Here is an 18387-nt window from a genome sequence, read left to right as displayed (position 1 = left end):
CTGGATACCCATTTCATACCTAAAAAATACCAAAATTGACGACAGAAATGGAGGAAAACTAAACAAAGTAGTTCACATAATGCACAAAAGTAACTAAAAAGTGAAGACCGAGAGGCAGAGAGGCGTGTAGTTCAAGCAGCAGCTGCAGACGGGCGAGTCTGACTGACCTTGTGTGTTTCCTGTTCTGGGATGACGTGTGGAGTCTGCGTCGTACACCGTTGTAAATGCGAGCTGCGGGCGTAAATTGCGGGTTTTAGGAGCTATCGCGCATGAAAAAATGGTTGTAAATGGGGGGGAGGCGTAAGTCAGGCAGTCGTAAATTGGGGGTTACCCGTATATAATAGGAATACCTAACACTAGCGCAAAGCTTTTCATTGTGCGGAGCTGGTTACTTCACAGGTGGGAACATGTCATTTTACAGGTGCCGACTCTGCAGTACTAAGATTGCCTCACTTAACCTGGGCCGTAGAGTCAGCACCCACATCTTGTGACTCCCAGTCCTCCGCCTGTGACATCTCCAACTCATCTCTGTTTTGTTGCTTCCACTTTTCAGCTCTGGGCACTGAAGCACAGCTTTAAAAGGGGGGGAGGAAATAAATCCTCATCAAAATGTAAAACCCAAGAAATATGAAAAGGAGGGGAGGAGTGGAGGTGTTCTTCTAAAATGCACAATACAGGAGGCATGTAACAACAATGAAATACAGGCGCTGCATCGTGTGGTTTCCACTTGCTTACTTCCATATATACACTGTCACTCCCTATAGAACAGCCACCAATTGCAACAGCCAATGTCTTTTTGTATAAACACTAGGCCTGTTACAAATGTTTATTTGGGCAAACGCTGACTTTTTTTAGCACTTACACATTTACACGCAGGGGGGCAGGTGAGCACGGGAGGGTAAATGGTTCCGCGGGAGCCGGTATGTGCAGGGAGCTGGCTTGCGAGCTGGCTCCCGCTGAACACAGGCTCCCGCTATGCTGCTGCTTCTGTGGGAGGCAGCCGGGGGAGTGACAGTGCCCCATGGGCACTGGCTTCTGCCTGATACAGAGGCAGCAAAGGAAGCGGGTGCGCATGTAACCATTAGGATTAACCGAAAAGCCCAGCCTTATTGCGTAAACGGGGACACAAATCACTGTGGCATTGACAAAGTGATGCTCAGGTCCAGATCCAAAGCCCATTGAAATCCCTGGGGGGCTTTCCATTACCTTCCATGAACTTTGAATCAGGGCCCCGAGTCCTCCAGTGACAGCATAACTCCATAGCATAGACTTAGCCTGAGCCATATTTTCCTGTCAGTGTCGGGACACCACCTTCACAAGCAACAGCAGCTATGTTGGCAGCCTGGGACAGGGCATCGGCCCTGCGAGGGTTAAAACCCAGCCCTGGGAGAGGGCTGGAGCTGTTGAACCAGCAGCTGAGGCAGGTATTGGCCAATTAGGGCCCAGCTGAGGGCAGTATAAATAAAGGCTCCTGGAGGGGCAGAAGCTGTCATTCCCTCTTGCTCCAGCTGAGGAGCAGGAAGGATTTAGCTGCCAGGAAAGCTAGAGGCTTCCTGGTCCAGTGCAGTACTGGGGAAGCTCTGGCCAGGCACGCTTGCAGGGTGTGAAGCAAGTCTTGAAGGCACTAGAGAGGCAGCCAGGGTGGTAGATGGCAGCAGGTCCACACCCCCTGCCTATGAAGAGTGTCCACCATGTCAGATGGCAGTTTGCCTCTGAGGTAAGGGGATAGATGACAACTGGCAACCAGGGCTGGCCTTACCATGAGGCGAACTGAGCCAGCCACCTCAGGTGCCAGAGTCGGGGGAGGGGGGATGCCACTAGGACCCAGAATGTAGAAAATTGTGTCTGTGTAACCCACACACCTACTGCGTCTAGACTGGCAAGATTTTCCAAAAAAGCGGCCACTTTTGCGGAAAAACTTGCCAGCTGTCTCCACTGGCCGCTTGATTTTGCACAAAAGCACTGACGTTCTACTGTCCGAAATCAGTGCTTCTTGCGCAAATACTTTGACGTTCCTGTTCAGGCAAAAGCCCTTTTCCGGAAATATTTTTGCGCAAGAGGGCCAGGGTAGACAGCTAAAAACTGTTTTGCGCAAAAAAGCCCCGATGGCGAAAATGGCGATCGGGGCTTTCTTGCGCAAAACTGCGTCTTGATTGGCATGGACGCTTTTCCACAAAAAGTGCTTTTGCGGAAAAACGTCCATGCCAATCTAGACGCTCTTTGCCGCAAATGCTTTTAACGGAAAAACTTTTCCGTTAAAAGTATTTGCGGAAAATTATGCCAGTCTAGACGTAGCCCTAGTGTGGTTACCATGCAGTGGCACCTAGACCACAGCAACAGTTAAGACCAAGAGACCTCTACAGCATGGGCTGGGAGTCAGCTGCCTTTTAGCGCAGAGGGTAGAGGCTCCTATACCCCGCTTCAGAGGTCCCAGGTTCCAATCCACCTGGTGGCAGTTACATCTGATGCGTATGTATTCTCTCTGCTCTAGATGCACAGAGATGGCGGAGTGCCATGAGAGGAGTAGAACAGGAAGGAGGCAGAATTGAGACCTTTCAAAGTTTTGGCCCAAGCGAGGGGGCATCATCTGGCACCCGCCTCAGGTGTTAAAATGTTGTGGGTCGGCCCTGCTGGCAATGGGTCACTGAGGCAAGGCACATATAGGAGCTTGGGGGTTCTGTGAGGGGCAGGACCTCAGAGTGTGAGGGCACCGTGGCAGAGCAGTACTCAGAGGGGAGGATGCCACAGTCTGGGAGGGACGCAAGGTGGCAGAATCGATAAAAGGTAACAGCAGGTGAGACACTGGCCAAAAGGGGGCGCTCCAGGGCTGATATGAGCTAATTCCTGAGTGTCCAGCAGGAGGCACCGCTGCAGTGAGTCGCACCATGTTACACAGACCCATTCCTCTTCACGGACACAGCTGCATCTACGCCCTGGGGGGGTAGGTCTGTGGAGTTCTATCAGTCTGGTGCATGAATTCTTTTTCATACTTCTGACCAAGGTCCAGTGATTAATGTGTGCCTGGCACTTTAGGCTTAGCCGTTCAAAGCCCTGGCACCTATGGGCTTGCTGCTTCAGTTATGAATGTAAAAAAAAATTGCTTGTATTCCGGCACCTCTTCATTGCAAATTAAGCATTCCCAAGGATAGGATTGGCCTTACGCATCGATTACGCATGTTTAGTGATCTCACTGAAAATGTAACTCTGTATCAGGCGTACAGGCTCAGGACTTAAAACACCTGAAGGAAATGCCCTCTATTCAGTTTCCGATATAGCAAAAAGAAGAAGCGCCCAGAAAAAGGATTCCATTTGTTGTATCCTATTTTTAAAACATAATTGCTTTCACTGAATCAACGGGCCACTAACTCTGCTAGGAAATTGATATTATATCGACAGCATCCCTGCCAAGGCAGCAATGTGGCGTAATAAATGTTTACGTTCCATCGAGTCTGAACATGCTCAGTGGCTTCTGTGTGACAGAATCTGCCTCTAATTGCAATTTGTCTAAATGTTTTCCATTCCTTTTTCTCCTTTCCTAGCTTTGCTCACCGACAAACCTCCAAAGCCACTGTTCCCTGTGGAGAACCAGCCCAGTATTATAGATGTCCAGCTGGGTAAGTCCCCTTCTCGGAATAAAAGAGCCTAACTATCAGTTCGGTTAACAGACGGGGGAAATGGAAAGGTTTATTGCCACTGTTATTACATGCAAATCAATTTGCTACTTCTCATTTATAACGGTAGAATTTACTGCAACAGCAGTTTAAGGAAATGAGTTTGTGTAGCTTCAAGGAATGGCAACACTAATTGGCTACCCTGAGTATTAAATATGCAGGGTTGCCGCTCTCTTAAGTGTGTGATTGATAGATTAACAGATGCCTTCATTGGGGCCTGCACAGATCAGCCCATGTTCACCGTGCATGGGACACAAATATGTTAATAAAAACCAGGATTGTAATTCTTTAAAAGATAAGGGGAAAGGATGCATGGTAAAGTGGTCCTGCAGGTTTATCGAACAGGTTCTTTGACGACAATATCTGTGAGTGTCTTATGCTTTCTCCTGCCAGCGTGAGTGTGTCTGACTCGGAATCAGCCACACACACTTGTTCTGACTTTTACAAGAGAGTCACCTTTTGGAGAGACATTAGCTGTGGGATCTCATTGCTGTTACTCATAATGGGATTTGGAGGTTCAGGTGGAAGTCCTGTCAGGTTAGAAGCCTTGCTAATGTTGAGGCATGGAATTGCAAATACTGTTGAGCTCTGGAGTATGTGGGTTTAAGTTACCCCCCCAAAAAAAAGCATTTGTTGTAACGGATCGTTAGCCTTCTCATGCTTAAAGTGAGTTGCTTTCTGTCTCTGTTAGCCTATCTCTATTCTGGCTTTAGGTGTACACTGGAAAAAGACTGCTGAATCATGATTTACACAATTCCAAAAGAAAGTCGGGTCATGGTTTGAGGTTGTAAGATTGTGTTGCAGTGGCATGAGTGTGATAGGGCCATAACTTTTTAATGCAAACCTACTGTATAGTTCCCACTTCCGTAAAAATCATTTCAAGTTTGTGCCTCAGTGAGTCCCTTTTCCACAAAGCACTGAAACGTGAGTTTGTCCCACTGAATGGAACTTCAGTCCTGGAACTGGATTAGCTGTGGACAACGAGGTGAATTGTGTGTGACTTGAGTTTACCTCCAAAATCATCTTTTGACACTTTGTAAGGATTGCAGGAGAGCAGGCAACAGCAAAATCTGCCTAAAATACCCTTGGCCGAATCATACCCTCAGATACGGACTCTCCAATTACCTTCAGTTGTATTAGTGTGCATGCATCTTTTGATAGAATTTGAGCTGTAGTGATTAAAACACACACATGCATGCACACATATCATGTTCAAAGGGCATCATGCAAAGATCACTGTAATTTCTGTCATCAAAACGCCCACTGACATGGGCTTTGGATTATCCCAGCAAGCTGCATGTCAATTCAGTTCCATTAATTATGCTCATGGATTTTACTTTTTCTTGGGGGAGGGGGAAATCAGAGTTAATGAATCCATTCAAGTTCATGAAATGTCCCTCAAGTATATCAGTGAAACAAACGAATGCAAAACATGCAGCTCGTTGTTTCCTATACTCTTGTCGGATCTTCTTCTCCAACATCAATTATCCCCACCTCTTACATATCCAGTCTCTGCAGAATATTTATTTGACGGGTCCCTCGTACAAAAGTTTTTTTCTATTAGTAAAAAGTGTTGATATAAATAGAGCTCCTGCCCCTGGGAGATGTTGCAGTAATAGGATTTCAGAATATCTCAAGAGGAAAATAAAAGTCCTGGCTTTTTTCGTCCCCCTAGTAAAATCCATTAGTTGTCCCCTAGGATCTAGAAATTTCCATGCAGCATTTTCCTGCTGACACAGGGATAGTTGGGTTATTGTTTCTAATCTTTCATAATAGGCTGAAAGATGAATGTTTACAAAATAACACCACCCTCAATATAGTCCAAAAGCACAGAATGGAGTTGCTTCCGCTGTTCCCACCTTGATTTAAAAAGTAAGGAGCGAATTTTCCATGAGGAATCCAAAGCCTCAGAACCTACATCTGCCAACACGTACACCCTTATGTCTAAACTACATTGGTTTTTTGAAAAAAACCTGCCCTTTTTTCGAAAAAAAATTCACCTGCGTCCACACTGCAATTGCATTCTTTCGAAATTAAATCAAAAGAACACGAGGGGGTTTCGACATTGGTAAACCTCAAATTATGAGGAAGAACACCTTTTTTTCAAAAGAGCTCTTTCGAAAAAAGGCGTGTGTGGATGCAGAACAGGGACATATTTTTCGAAAGAAGAGGCAATCGGAAAAAGCAATCGGAAAAAGCCATTCTGTGAATAGCAATCAAGGCTTTCTTTCGGGAGAGTGTCCATGCACTCTGGCCACTCTCTTTCGAAAAAGCAGATCACTTATTCAATCCGGTTTTAAGGTGTGGATGCTCTCTTTCCAAAGAAGCTTGCAGTCTAGATGTACCCTTGGTGTGGAAGGGTTTGTTGATCTTCTGAGCACAGCACATTTTTCTCTATATCAAGGAGCTTGAGGGGGGCACGACTTAAAGAGTTCTGGTGAGAACCGTGGATAGGATAGAGTTAGCTGCTGGTTTTCATTTGATTATTTGCCTGTCTTAAAAATGTTGCCTGTGGGTACCAACAGTGTTTGTTCCTAATAGATCTTTTTAGTCTAAGTCAATGTAAATATTCAATATCATCTTGATTTTACATGTCAGATTAACTTATTCACCTAACTTGGCTCTGCCCAGTAAATAGTCAGGCAAGTATGAAAACGCTGCTGCACACCAAAGAAACTACATTTGCTCCTTTAACACAATAGAAAGACCAATTTCGCTTTCCATTGTGAAACCAATCTTCAGTTGTCTTCTCTCTGCAGGCGTGGGAGGCTAGCAGTTATTTATTTCCTAGCTCCTTAACGAAGCAGTATCTGCACAAGATTTTTAAGAGCAATTATTGGCCTGACCACTTATAGTATCTTATATGACCTAATTGCAGACTTCAGTAGTCACTTCTGAGCTTTCTCTGCTAGGAGAAGATTCAAATGAAAGCGGGTTTGCACAGTTCTTATTAACAATGGATAAACGAGTTACTTCAGGCTCCACATAAGCCCCAAAGGATGTTGTGTTCTTCTTACACTGTGAATAAGGGTAGGTTTTTTTTTCTTTTTCCATTCTTTGGAACTTGACAAAGATCAAAACAGCTCTGTCAAGTTCAGATGGTAGCAAAAACTGCACACTGCTACCCGCTTGTTTTCTGTTTGCCCGTGCTGGAGAGTGAACACAAAAGACAGACATGACAAGAGGACCAGAGAGTATCACATAGGACAAGTATGATAATTCAAAACCGTTTAATTACGTGAGACACATTGCTAAACCAGATCATAATTTCAGCCCTGAACAAAACTAGAAGTACAATAGATTGATTTAATTGCTTGCTTTTCTAGCTCATTTTGTCCTGAATTTTGTATTTTAAACTTCATAAGCCTTGTGGATTTTGGAAGAACTGGTGAATCACAATCTGGTTAAAGAATATGTAGCCGACTTTACCCAACATTGACATTATTTTTTAAATATTCAGATATATGAGTTTCCTCTAACAGTCCCGTCCGGTTCCTTGTGAGGTTCAAGGATTTTTAATCCATTAAAGCTAAATCTTATAACTGGCAGAATATTTGTTGAAGGTTTTTGAACAAATATATATTCATCCATATGTCAAATGACTAGCCATGCAATCTATTGAATCTGGCCATATTTTCCTGTATAGTCATGTGGCTTCTATAGATGACTATTAGTTAAGGTTCTTTTCCTGCTCTACCAGTGACTTGATCATGTGCTTGGTCAATTGACATAACTCCTGTCAGACAAAGTTTTCTCACCTGGAAAATGTGGTAATACCTCTCAGAGGGGTCTGAGAATGAACTTTCTAAAGTTCAGAACATGCTTTAAGATTCTTGCTTTCTTTACTTGACATTTGCTTCTACAGCGAAACATGGCGGCTGCTTTTTTTAACCTAAGTTGCCCACTCCTTATCCCAGAGGTGACAGAATTCCTAGTGCATGGTGGTTTTTAAATCTGAACAATGAGACGAGTACACCTCACCGCGTCAGCTTCTGATTCAATGCGTTTTAAAGCTCTGAGTGTGACTGTTCAGACCATCAAAATAAAATGCCACTTCTTTTGGAAGCAGGCAACGAGAGATTTGCAGTTTTCCGAATGTGTGATGCTGGTGATGGGCAGTGAAACATGCTGTGCTGCCTGTCATATGACAAGCTGTTGGTGCATTACGTTGCTAATTTTATTTTAAAATTACCTCTCCCTCCCCCTTCTGATGGAACGTTGTTTACTGGATCAACATGCTGAGAACGGGAATGTGAAGATTGTCCTCACTGCGTCAGTTCTAGGCAGCCAGATTACTTGGCAACAGGAGCTGGTTCAGGCAAGGGAACCTTTGCGGTGTGAAGAGCCATGATCTATCTGCCTGTAGCAAAACAGTCAAGGATTCCCCCAATACCGTTCTCAAGTGTAAAACTGTCCTAGTAGGCGCCTATGTACACCCGGGTGTAGGAGGCATATCAGGGGTGTGTTCAGAGGAGTGAAGCACAGGGGTGCTCTACATCTCAGCTCAGTAATGCCACACTAGCCGGGTTCTAACAGAACAGCTCCTACACTCCCCTCAATAATGCAGGGGCTCCAGCTGGCCATTAAAGCGGAGTGAACAATTGATTTTTCTGGTTCAGACAGCAAATGGCAAAATCCAGACAAATATTCACATCGGTGAATGCTTTGGAATTTCTCAGCAATGTCTGCTTTGGACCAGCCAACCGTGGGTGCATGGCCCTGGCTTCATAACCTTTCACCTACAGGTGAGGTCTGTGTGTGTCCAACTCCTGCTTTCTAGTCCTTTTCCAGTGCTCACAGATCTTGCTGAACAGGGACTGGAATCTATCTCCCCTACCCCCTCTTCCAGGTGGGCATCCTCATCTGCAGGGTATAGGCCATTCTTGGATAGGCTGCTCTCAATGGGTGTGTCTACACTACAGCACTATTTCGAATTAACTTAAGCTAATTCAAAATAACACATCTATACACAAACTATTTCAAAATAGTGTTTTGCTATTTCGAAATAGCACGTCCACACTGAGTGAACCCTGAACCGAAGTTAAGGTTAGCCAGAACCAGTGCCGGCAGGGCATCAGGTTAGGACTTAGTGTGTGGGGCTGATGCCTGAGGCTAACTGAGCTCTGTGCTTAAAGGGACCCTACCCCCACCCCGGACAGACGGTTCTCAGGGTTCCCCACTTGCTTGTCTACCTCGATGAGGAACAGCAAAGCAGTTCTGTCTTGGCATGCCCTGAGTGCCCGCACTCGGGACACCACAGCACATGGCCACATGGAGCCATAGCTGCCCCTGGGCACGCCGGTGCATCTCGTGAGGTTGTTGCCATCAGCCCGGCTGCACTTGCCGCAGGCTGCCATCCGCGGGGTCCGTTGGGGGGCTGTCAGGATCCGGGAGGTTCTGAGGGAGAGCCTCCACCCCAAGGAGCCCTGAGAGCCTCCCCGGTCCTCCCCACTGGGGGCTCATGTCCCATTCTTCCCTCATGTCCTTCCACTTACCCCTCCCTAGCCCCCCTTCCTGATGTCAAATAAAAGACACGTCTGTTCAAAAATAGAAACTGGGTTTATTGAACAAAACTGGGGGGGGGATGAACCTCTGGGGAGACTGGGAAAAGGAGGTGGGAGAGAGGAAGAGAGAGGGTGGAAGAGGGGAGGGGGAAACCTGGGAGGAGGGAGCTGGAAGGGGGAAGCCAGGGGAAGAAAGGAGAGGGGAAGCTCAGGGTTGGGGGTCTCGCCGGTCCAACTTGACTTTCATGAAAACCTGCTCCTGGGTTCGCATGTGGCCTTTGGTGGCCAGGCTGGCAGCTATCCTGCCATAGACGGCCGCATTCCTCCATCTAGTGTGGATATCATGGACGTTGGGGGCATCCCCCCCAAACCTGAATAAGGTCCATGATCTCCACCCTGGACCAGGAACGCGCCCACATTCGCTAGCCCCTGTCAGGTTCCTGGGAGCTGGCAGACTGCTCCTGGGGAGCGGTGGAGGGCTGGCTGCCAGTGTCTTGCTGGCTCATGTTTTGGAGCCACTGGGTCAGGTGCCCCAGTGGCCACTGCTGGCTCTGGGCTGGCAGGCTTGGAGCTGGCACAGGCACTGTGGCCAGGGTCTACCCCTTTAATGGCTCCGGGGCTGGGGGAGAGGAGAGTAAGTTTTCCTGGCTGTGCCCAGAGTGGCCACCAGGGCTCCCTGGGAAGGGCTGGAGGCCCCCTATTCCGAATGAAGTGTCTACACAACACTTAATTCCAAATAGTTATTTCGAATTTGGTGTTACGCCTCGTAGAATGAGGTTTACCAAATTTGAAATAAGGGCTCCACTATTTTGAATTTATTTTGAAATAGTGGTTTGCCTGTGTAGACGCTATTAAAGTTAATTCGAAATAACTGCTTTTAGCATGTAGTTTAGATGTACCCATAGCCTCATCAGATACATATTCCTTAGAGAAGCTAAAGTTCTGAAAAAACCACATGCAAACAGAACGAAAGATTCCCAGTGCTGTTAATTCCTTGGCTTTCATTACAGTGAATTTTAGGTTAAATCTCCTCCTTATGGATGTTTAGTGAGAATTAGATGGAATTGAAATGACTGTTCGCATAGCAGTGTGTATGGTACTTGAATCTATCATTTATTTGTCATCTGGTCTTAAAATATATATTTGCTTTGATCTCAGAAATAGAGGAAAAACATCCGCCTAACCATAAAAAGGGCAATTTTTTTGTTAGTTCATTTTCCCAATAGGGGATTTACCTTGCCAGGGTTCATGGTGGCTTTCTTGCTTTCAGTCACATTGATGGGAAAACCCTTCTATTTGAGCATTCTCATTGTTTTACTGCCTGGCTGTTGAGAGACATTTTTCCTGTATGAGCTGTAACTGTGAAGTTCCCTGGGACTGATTGTTAAGCAGATCAATCAAGGCCACTGTAAAATAAGGGAAAGGAACCGTGCAAAGTTACGATAACATCTGAGAAGTGGGAATTGGGTAAAGATGATAAAATAATAATAAAAACTCACTTTTACTTGAAACTCTGATTGGGAGGCGCTCTATAGGATAGTGAAAGTTGTTCACATACTGATGTGTAAAATAAGGTTAAACTAAATTACTGTCCAGGGTCCTGAATTTTATTTTAGACCTTTTTTTTTTCCAGTCTAAATTTCTTAGCTCTTCCAAGGAGATTAATTCCACGCAAAGAGCTGCCATTGGAAGAACAATAAAAAGGAGCTGTCCTTTATTTCATGTTTATCTTATTACCTGTTGACTGGCCAAGTCTTCATTTGAGGGTGCTGAGAAGAGCCTTGATGCAATATGACCGTGGTTCCTGAACAAAGGATATAGAAATCCTAAACTTTAAAGCAATAAATAGGGAGCATGCATTTTTGAGAAAAGAGTGTGCACGTGTGCATGTGATATAAATGCATCAAAATAACTACATGGATGGTCTCTTTGTGAGCTCCCTGTTTTATCTCATTGTTCAATATGTGGCATCTCAGTGGGAAACACATTGTAATGATATCCTGTGAAAAGCTTGGTTTCAACTATCTGACTAGCATGCAGTCACAGCCCCAGCTGCTTACAGGGCTGAGCCATGTGGCGGGCAACTGTCCCATGTGCCAGGACTGGAGCTGGGTCATGGTGCTATTTTTAGTACCATGGCCCAGGCTCCAGCTCCAGCAGCTGCCACTCAGGCTACATGGTGGCTGCCCAGCTGTTCCTGGGATGGGCAGTCACCCCACACACAGCCCCGCCCCCAGGAGCACCTGGGGCCCACTGTGCAGCTCTGCTGAGGGTGTGGGCAGGAATGAAGTTCTTGGTGCATACCTGCACAGGTGTGCACCTTACAGAGAACTCGGATTGCCACCCTGCCTTCTGCATTGCCTTCAGAGCTGGGCTCTGGCAATGGCAGTTAGCCAGGTGTCCTTCTCTCAAGGCAACAGCTGCACAGAAGTAAGGGGTGGTGATACTATATCGTGCCACCCTTCCATCTGTGCTGTTGTCTTCCAAGCGTAGTGGTTGGAGAGTGGTGGCTGCTGACTGAGGCCCCAGCTCTGCTGGCAGCAGGGCTGAAGTAAAGATGTCAATGTCCTGTCAGGCCATCCTTCTGTGCTGCTGCTGGTGGTAACTCTGCCTTCCGAGCTGGGTTCCCAGCCAGCAGCCACTGCTCTCCCACTTCACAGCTCTGAAAGCAGCACTGCCACCAGCAGGAGCACAGAAGTAAGGATAGCAGGACCTCAAACCCTCTCACAATACATTTGCAATCCCTCTGCAACTCCTTTTGGGGTCAGACTACCCTACAATTAAAACATCGTGACATTTCAGATGTAATTAGCTGAAATCATGACATTTATGATTTTTAAAATCTGATGACCATGAAATTGACCAAAACAGGCCGTGAACTTGGTAGGGCCCAAAGAGTATGAAAAGTATTCCTCCTCTTGCTGTTGGAAAAGATGCTATCTATAAGGTTAATTTTGTAGCTGAACCAATGCAATTTTATAGGAAGCAGAATTACTCATGCCTGACTACTCTGTATATACCTGTCCTCTTCTAGTAATACTTAATAGTGGGCACTGTAATTCACAACTGCAGTCATTGTCATTAAATTAAGTGTGTTATTGTAACCAGTTCAGTCCCGTCAGTGAGCGCCCCTTAGCGGCTACAAGGGGGCTCACAACAATGACCTCGATCATTCAGGGTGAGATACAGTCCAATTGGTGGTCAAGATCCAGGGTTCCCTCCTTGCCCGGGGTTCTTCCACACCGCCACAGGCTAGCCTCTTGTTGCGGGATCTAGCCTTGGTTCATTCAAAAGGTCCAGCTCCCAGTCAGAGCTGGCCCGGGTGCTGATGCTCCCAGCCAGCCCAGAGGTCTGGCCAGGTTGAGCTCCACAAAGGAACTAACTGACCTTCACGCAGCAGCTCCTTATATACCAGGCTGCTGAACCCTGATTGGCTACAGGGCCGGCTGCCCTTCTGCCCTGCTTGGAGGCCCTCTCCACTGTCCCTGCTGCTGGCCAGGGTGCTGAATGGCCTCCAGTGGAAGATGGGGCTACTCTTTAATGTCTCGAATTGTTTTTCCTTATGCAAAGTCTGAGCCAATGCCTAGATCCATCGTGGAGAGAGACTCTTGTCGCAAACCATGTCCCAGATACAGGTAGTCCCCGACTTACGATCGGGTTACATTCCAAACACCTGGCCATAACATGATTTGTTCGTAAGAAAGGAATACATGCTTTTAAATGTGGATGCGCTGTTTGTAAGTGCCGATCGCGTGATCGTAACTCGGGGACCAGCTGTAATGGGCTTAATGGGAGGCTAGTTGTAAGTACAAACAGTTGTAAGTCGACACGTTCGTAACTCGGGAACCGGCTGTACAGAATAGCCATGGACCCCACATCACATGGCTACATTTACCACCTTGAAAGTTTAATGTCTGTGATTCCATTACCCCTGTACAGCTCTTCAGTGCAGTGGATCTGACACTGCAGCTCTTGTGGCTCTCCATACACCTGGGAATGAAAGCTATTAAGCAGGCCTGTTGGCAGGAGGATTAAAGGGGTCTATTGCCCCAGAACCTGGTGATTCAAAGGGTCCCAGCAGTCCTGGCGGTTGCTGCTGATACTACAGCCCCGGGTCCCTTTGAACTGCCACCGGAGCATCACTCTACCCAGCTCTCAGAGTGGGGGGTGCCTGGTGGTGGTGGTGGTAAGGGCTTACTGTCCTTATCCCCACCCCTTCCACTGTAAGCCATGCCCCTTATGGGGTATGAAACTGCCCCCCTCCACACACACACACACACACACACACACACACCTTGCCCCAGAGTCCCCACGGCTATCAGCTCCGCTGCTATTAAGCAACAGTTCTCCACAGGGTATGGTGTGTCCAGAGAGCCCTCGGGAATGGGCTCTCTCTAACATGTATCCATTCTGCAGCAGAAAAGCAGGAGTTTCCGTCTTTCCTCGACCATATGTGCCTACACACAGGGAGGCAGGATTTGCATCTATTACAATAGCTTTTGTACTGATCAGTGGGGAATATTAGACACACACTGTCTGACATTTCGCTTCCGAAAAAGTTCCCTAAATACTGCGTGTATTACAGCTAATGCTTTAATGCTAATTTGCTTCATTGTTAATAGCTTATCCCAGGGATAAAGCCAAAATGCTACACTTAGAAACGAGATGCCAGATTCTGCCATACGGGTGGCTTAATCTGCAGTAGCTATCAGTTTGAGTATGATTAATCCACATACGCACTGAGATAAGATAGTAGAGCTTGGCTCTTGCTACTTGTGACAGCTTTGACTGATTTGGGGACACTGGGCCAAATTCCTACGTCCCATGTGGTTAGTGCCCATAGAAATCCTTGAGATTTGCACTGACATATCCAAGCAGAAATGAAGCCACTCTATCCTTGCATATTTCATGACTTTTATACTTCTGTTGAATTTTGTACTCTTCATTGCATGTTGCAGAAGGCTTCTTAAGCCATTCAGTGGACACAGTGGTTGTTTTTTTTACTGTTTATTTGTATGGAGCAATATCTACTCATACCAGACAAATATTCTTCAGGTGAAATTCACAAGGGCTGTTTCTTAAAACTTTAATCAGCTACCTTGTATTATCTAACTAACTGCATGATCACAGTGTAAAATTGTTCCAATAAAAGCAACTGAGTTTCTAAGTTGCTCATTTCTAGAGCGGCTTCCATCTGTAGACATTTACAAACGGGTTACAGATATCATGGGGATCACCTTAACATGCCATGCAGAGTCCCGTTTAAGCCCATGGAAACGTGGTCCCAATGGCCAGCATGTGCTTTGACATATCCTTGCTCAGACAAAACAGTCATTGACTTCAGTAACACACTACTCTGCCCACCATTTCTTGGCAATATTTATTGCGTTTGGGCTGTTCCATGTAGTATTTCCTCCAGAAGAGGAAAATCCAGCCCACAGGACTAGAAGCAGAAAGGATGGGGGACCCAGCCTACATTTTGAGTATCCCTGGTCCAGTGGGAAGGATGCTGGAATGGAATTCCTGGAAAACAGTTCTATTCTTCATTCTGCCACAAATTTTGTGTGCCCTTGGGCAAGACACTTAATCTAGCCTCAGGTCTTTATCTGTAAAATGGGAACAATGCTTCACTACTTCAAAGAAGTCTGAGGTGCTCAGACACTACTACAGCTATGGCAGCAGGAAATGGTAGCTAGAACATTGAGGAATGAATAGTGATCCATGTTTTTCCTTATCTTAAGTTCTTATCATGAAACTAAACTTAAATACATTTGACTGATATATATTTGCAATTGAATTTGTGGCAATACTAGTAGGAGGTCGACAAGCTAGCTTCAGGACTAATAAAAATGGACAGATCACACCATTCTCCATATTTGTTAAAAATACTCACACTGAAATGCATTCATGGTATTCCATTTTGTCATGAGATTGAGTTATTGACATGTAAATGCCTTGTATATTCTGTATATCACAGCACGGCAGCATTTGGCTGTTCTATTCAGACCTTCTCAACATTCTGTTAGTTTCTGGATATACCATTCCACATCTCCACTTATTTATAGCGTCACTAAAATGAAGAGAGGACAAAGTGATCAGGCAGTCAAAATATACAACACTGAGAGAGGTGTAGGCCAAGGGTGGGGAACCTAAGGCCCAGGGGCCAGATGTGGCCCTTGGTTTGCCTGAATCCGGCCCCCTCGTCTCAGGAATCCATGCTGGCAGTCCAGCCCCCTTTCCCGCACTGCTGCCCCAGATGCACAAAATCTACTAACTCAGGCTCTGGTGTCTTTCTACTTCTCAGTCAGGGGCCACATCGGTGTTTGTTTTTTTGCTTCTCACTTGTGTGTGGTCCCTGACTGATTTTTCTGTGCGGGAAATGAAGTGTGCTGACATAATTCCTATTTATTAAAATCTGGACATCATAATCTCACAGTTTCGGATGCCGTAAAAATTAAGGCTGCCATAGTTATATAGAAAAAAAACTTAGACCTTGTTATCAAAAGAGAAGAGGTTTTTTTTTTTAAAAAAAAACAGCCCCACCCAGCTGTTTAATTTAGTCTATACTTTGAATATTTTCACACTTAACTTTGTCCTGGAAACTCTTGTATCTATTTTTGTTTCATAGGAGTGAATTGCTTGTATTACAAAACTGAAAATTTGCTATTATACCCAGATCAATTTGCTGGTCTATTCTTAGACACTGGCTACAAAGGAGAGAGTCTCAAAGGGAGATTTCTCTCTAAAACACGGATACCTTTACTGTCTTCTGAATGCATGTGGTACCTCCCTTTGCAGCCCCCAAATATCAAGTGGAAACCAATAATATGTAGGAAGCAATGGAAAGACAATGGAACACACTGCACTTCCTATGGCACATTTTTAGATTAATAGACCAACTTCATGATAAATACAGCTGCCTAGAAGTGAGTGTGGTTTTATTTCTATATATATATTTGTGTCGGTCTGTCTGTCTATGTGTAAGACCTCCTCCAAAACAGCACGAGCTAGTGCCACCAAATTTGGTAGGCAGCTTCCTCTTATGCTAGCTTAAAGCAAAGTCAGGGTTTGGTTGTGCCAGGAAAATGGGATGTGTTTGGAATTTGATTGTATTCCATAACATGGAAAGGGAGGGGAGAAGGAAGAGAGATACAGTCCTGACAGTCACCACTTGGGGCAGTGAGTGTGAGGGAGAGCTGTTCTGCAGAGTGACCACTGGGGACAGCCGCACCCCTGACAGAGTGACCACTGGGGATGTGTCTCTGCCATTTTACTTGCCACTGGTAAGTAGCCTTCCTGGCTAATCACTCTCCTCCCCACAATCTACCCTACTCACTGTGGCCCCCCAAAGAGCACCAACGGGTCCATACCTGGCTGCTCCCCACAGGACCCAATGCTGCAGCCCAGCCTGTGAGGCCCGCTCTTCTCCCCAGTTCCCCAGCGGGACCAGGAAGCGCCGGCAAGGGAGGCATGTGTGGCTCCCCCTTCTCATCAGCACCCCAGGCTAGGCCTAGGGAGTAGTGGTGCAGTGGAGGGCTGCATGTTCCCCCCCCCCCCATTTCCCACTGGGATCCCAAGTCATGCCCTGGGAGAACCAGCAGGGAAGACCTGCATGGGCCCCCTCACCCATCACTCCGGGAAATGTTAGTGGGGGAGGTCTACCCAGGTGCCCCCCCACCCACCTCCCAGGCCCAGGGAGGCCCATCCTAGGGGAAGCCTGTATGGCCCCAACCGTTGGCTCTGTCCTTTCCCCCTCCCCCAACCCCTGTCCCCAGACCAGCCTCCCTCTCTGGCCAGCCCCCCTCCCTCCCTATCCCAGGTCAGTCCCCTCTTCTGCCCTCCGAGCTAGCCCAGGGCATTCCAGCAGGAGACCTGCACAGTTTTTCCTCCCCATCTCCCTGGGCTGCACCCCGGGCAGTGCCGGGTAAGTCTGCTAATAGAATATGGTTAATACCACATACAAGTTTACCAGTTTCAGCATTCTCATGCAGATGAGTAAATTTACACATGTGAATAGTCCTGTTAAATCTAAGATGAACTATTTTACATGTATAGCTTTACTCACACAAGTAAGTATTTGTAGGATAGTCACTTGCAATACATTTCATTGCTGAAACAGCAAACTTTGCTGGTGTATACACAGCACTCACTGAATGACATGAGTAAATAGCCATTTAAATTTAGTGAATCGAGGGGCTAAATGAATTGCACATTTTACTAATAGAGACTCAATTACATCGTTTGCAAATGGTGCTGCATGCGCTATTGGTCAAGCGTCAAACAATTCTCTCCTAACTGAAAACATTTTCCATCCTTCGCTGACCAAGCTGAATGGTTTATGGCTGCATAATTTACAGATTCTTTTTCCAGATTCATTTATCCATGATTAGACTACATATCCTAGCTCACTTATGAAGAGACAATGACTAGAGGTGGGTGAATGAATACATTTTGAAAGTTAATTAATGAATTCCCTCTCTTTCTCTAATCACAAATTGACCTGACTTAAATTAAAGAAAAAATGATCTATTGAAAATTTTCCCAAATGTTTATGGGGTTGTAGCTTTTTCATGAGTAGTTTGCAGCAAGTCTTCAATGTGAGGAATTGGGAATTGTTGCTGTTTTGATTAGATAAATTGGTTTATGCAAGTTCCTAGACTAGACAAATGTTAATTCTTTTATAATCAGGTTTTCAATTTAAATATCTGCAGTGATGAATTTGAAATCCACTTTCAACGCAATATTCCCTTCAGAGTCTCCGTTTTCTGCCAGAAATGTTTACCAGAATAATTGGCTAGAACGTTTATATGGGACAAATACAGAGAAGGGCCGAGAACAAACACAATCAAAGCTGAAATGAAGGTTTAAAAATACAAACAAATATTTCTGGAAATGATTTTGCCTCATTCAAGGCCTCTACACTAACTCACTTAAGAACTGTGGTAGGCAATCTCAGCCTGAGGGCAAGGCATTTTGTTTATCGCTGCCCACACACAGGGTTGTCAGATTCCACTAGTGACGTTTCTTTCCTACCGGTATTACTCAAGTGACACACATGTAAAGCAAGGGCACATGAAGGGAGGTGCTTGCTGATTGCAACGTTGACTGTGAAAGCCACGCACTCCCTCTGCATCCAATCCATGCGCTGCTACGCTTCAGTTGGCACACCCCATATATTCTAGGCATGGTAGTGCTGTTAGGCTACATCTACG

General features: G+C 45.8%; 1 protein-coding gene across 1 annotated transcript in view; it reads left to right on the top strand.

The window, feature by feature from the left end:
- Positions 1-18387, top strand: part of IL1RAPL2 (interleukin 1 receptor accessory protein like 2) — a 672443-nt gene that overhangs the window by 487185 nt on the left and 166871 nt on the right. Inside the window, exon 6 of the mRNA XM_006127932.4 lies at positions 3540-3614. Coding sequence (XP_006127994.2) covers positions 3540-3614 — 75 coding nt within the window. The remainder of the gene's footprint in view (positions 1-3539; positions 3615-18387) is intronic.

This window comes from Pelodiscus sinensis, chromosome 13, assembly GCF_049634645.1.
Source record: "Pelodiscus sinensis isolate JC-2024 chromosome 13, ASM4963464v1, whole genome shotgun sequence".
In the NCBI taxonomy this organism is placed as follows: domain Eukaryota; kingdom Metazoa; phylum Chordata; order Testudines; family Trionychidae; genus Pelodiscus; species Pelodiscus sinensis.
The sequence above is the reverse complement of the archived record's forward strand: the minus strand, read 5'-3'. Positions and strand labels throughout refer to the sequence as shown.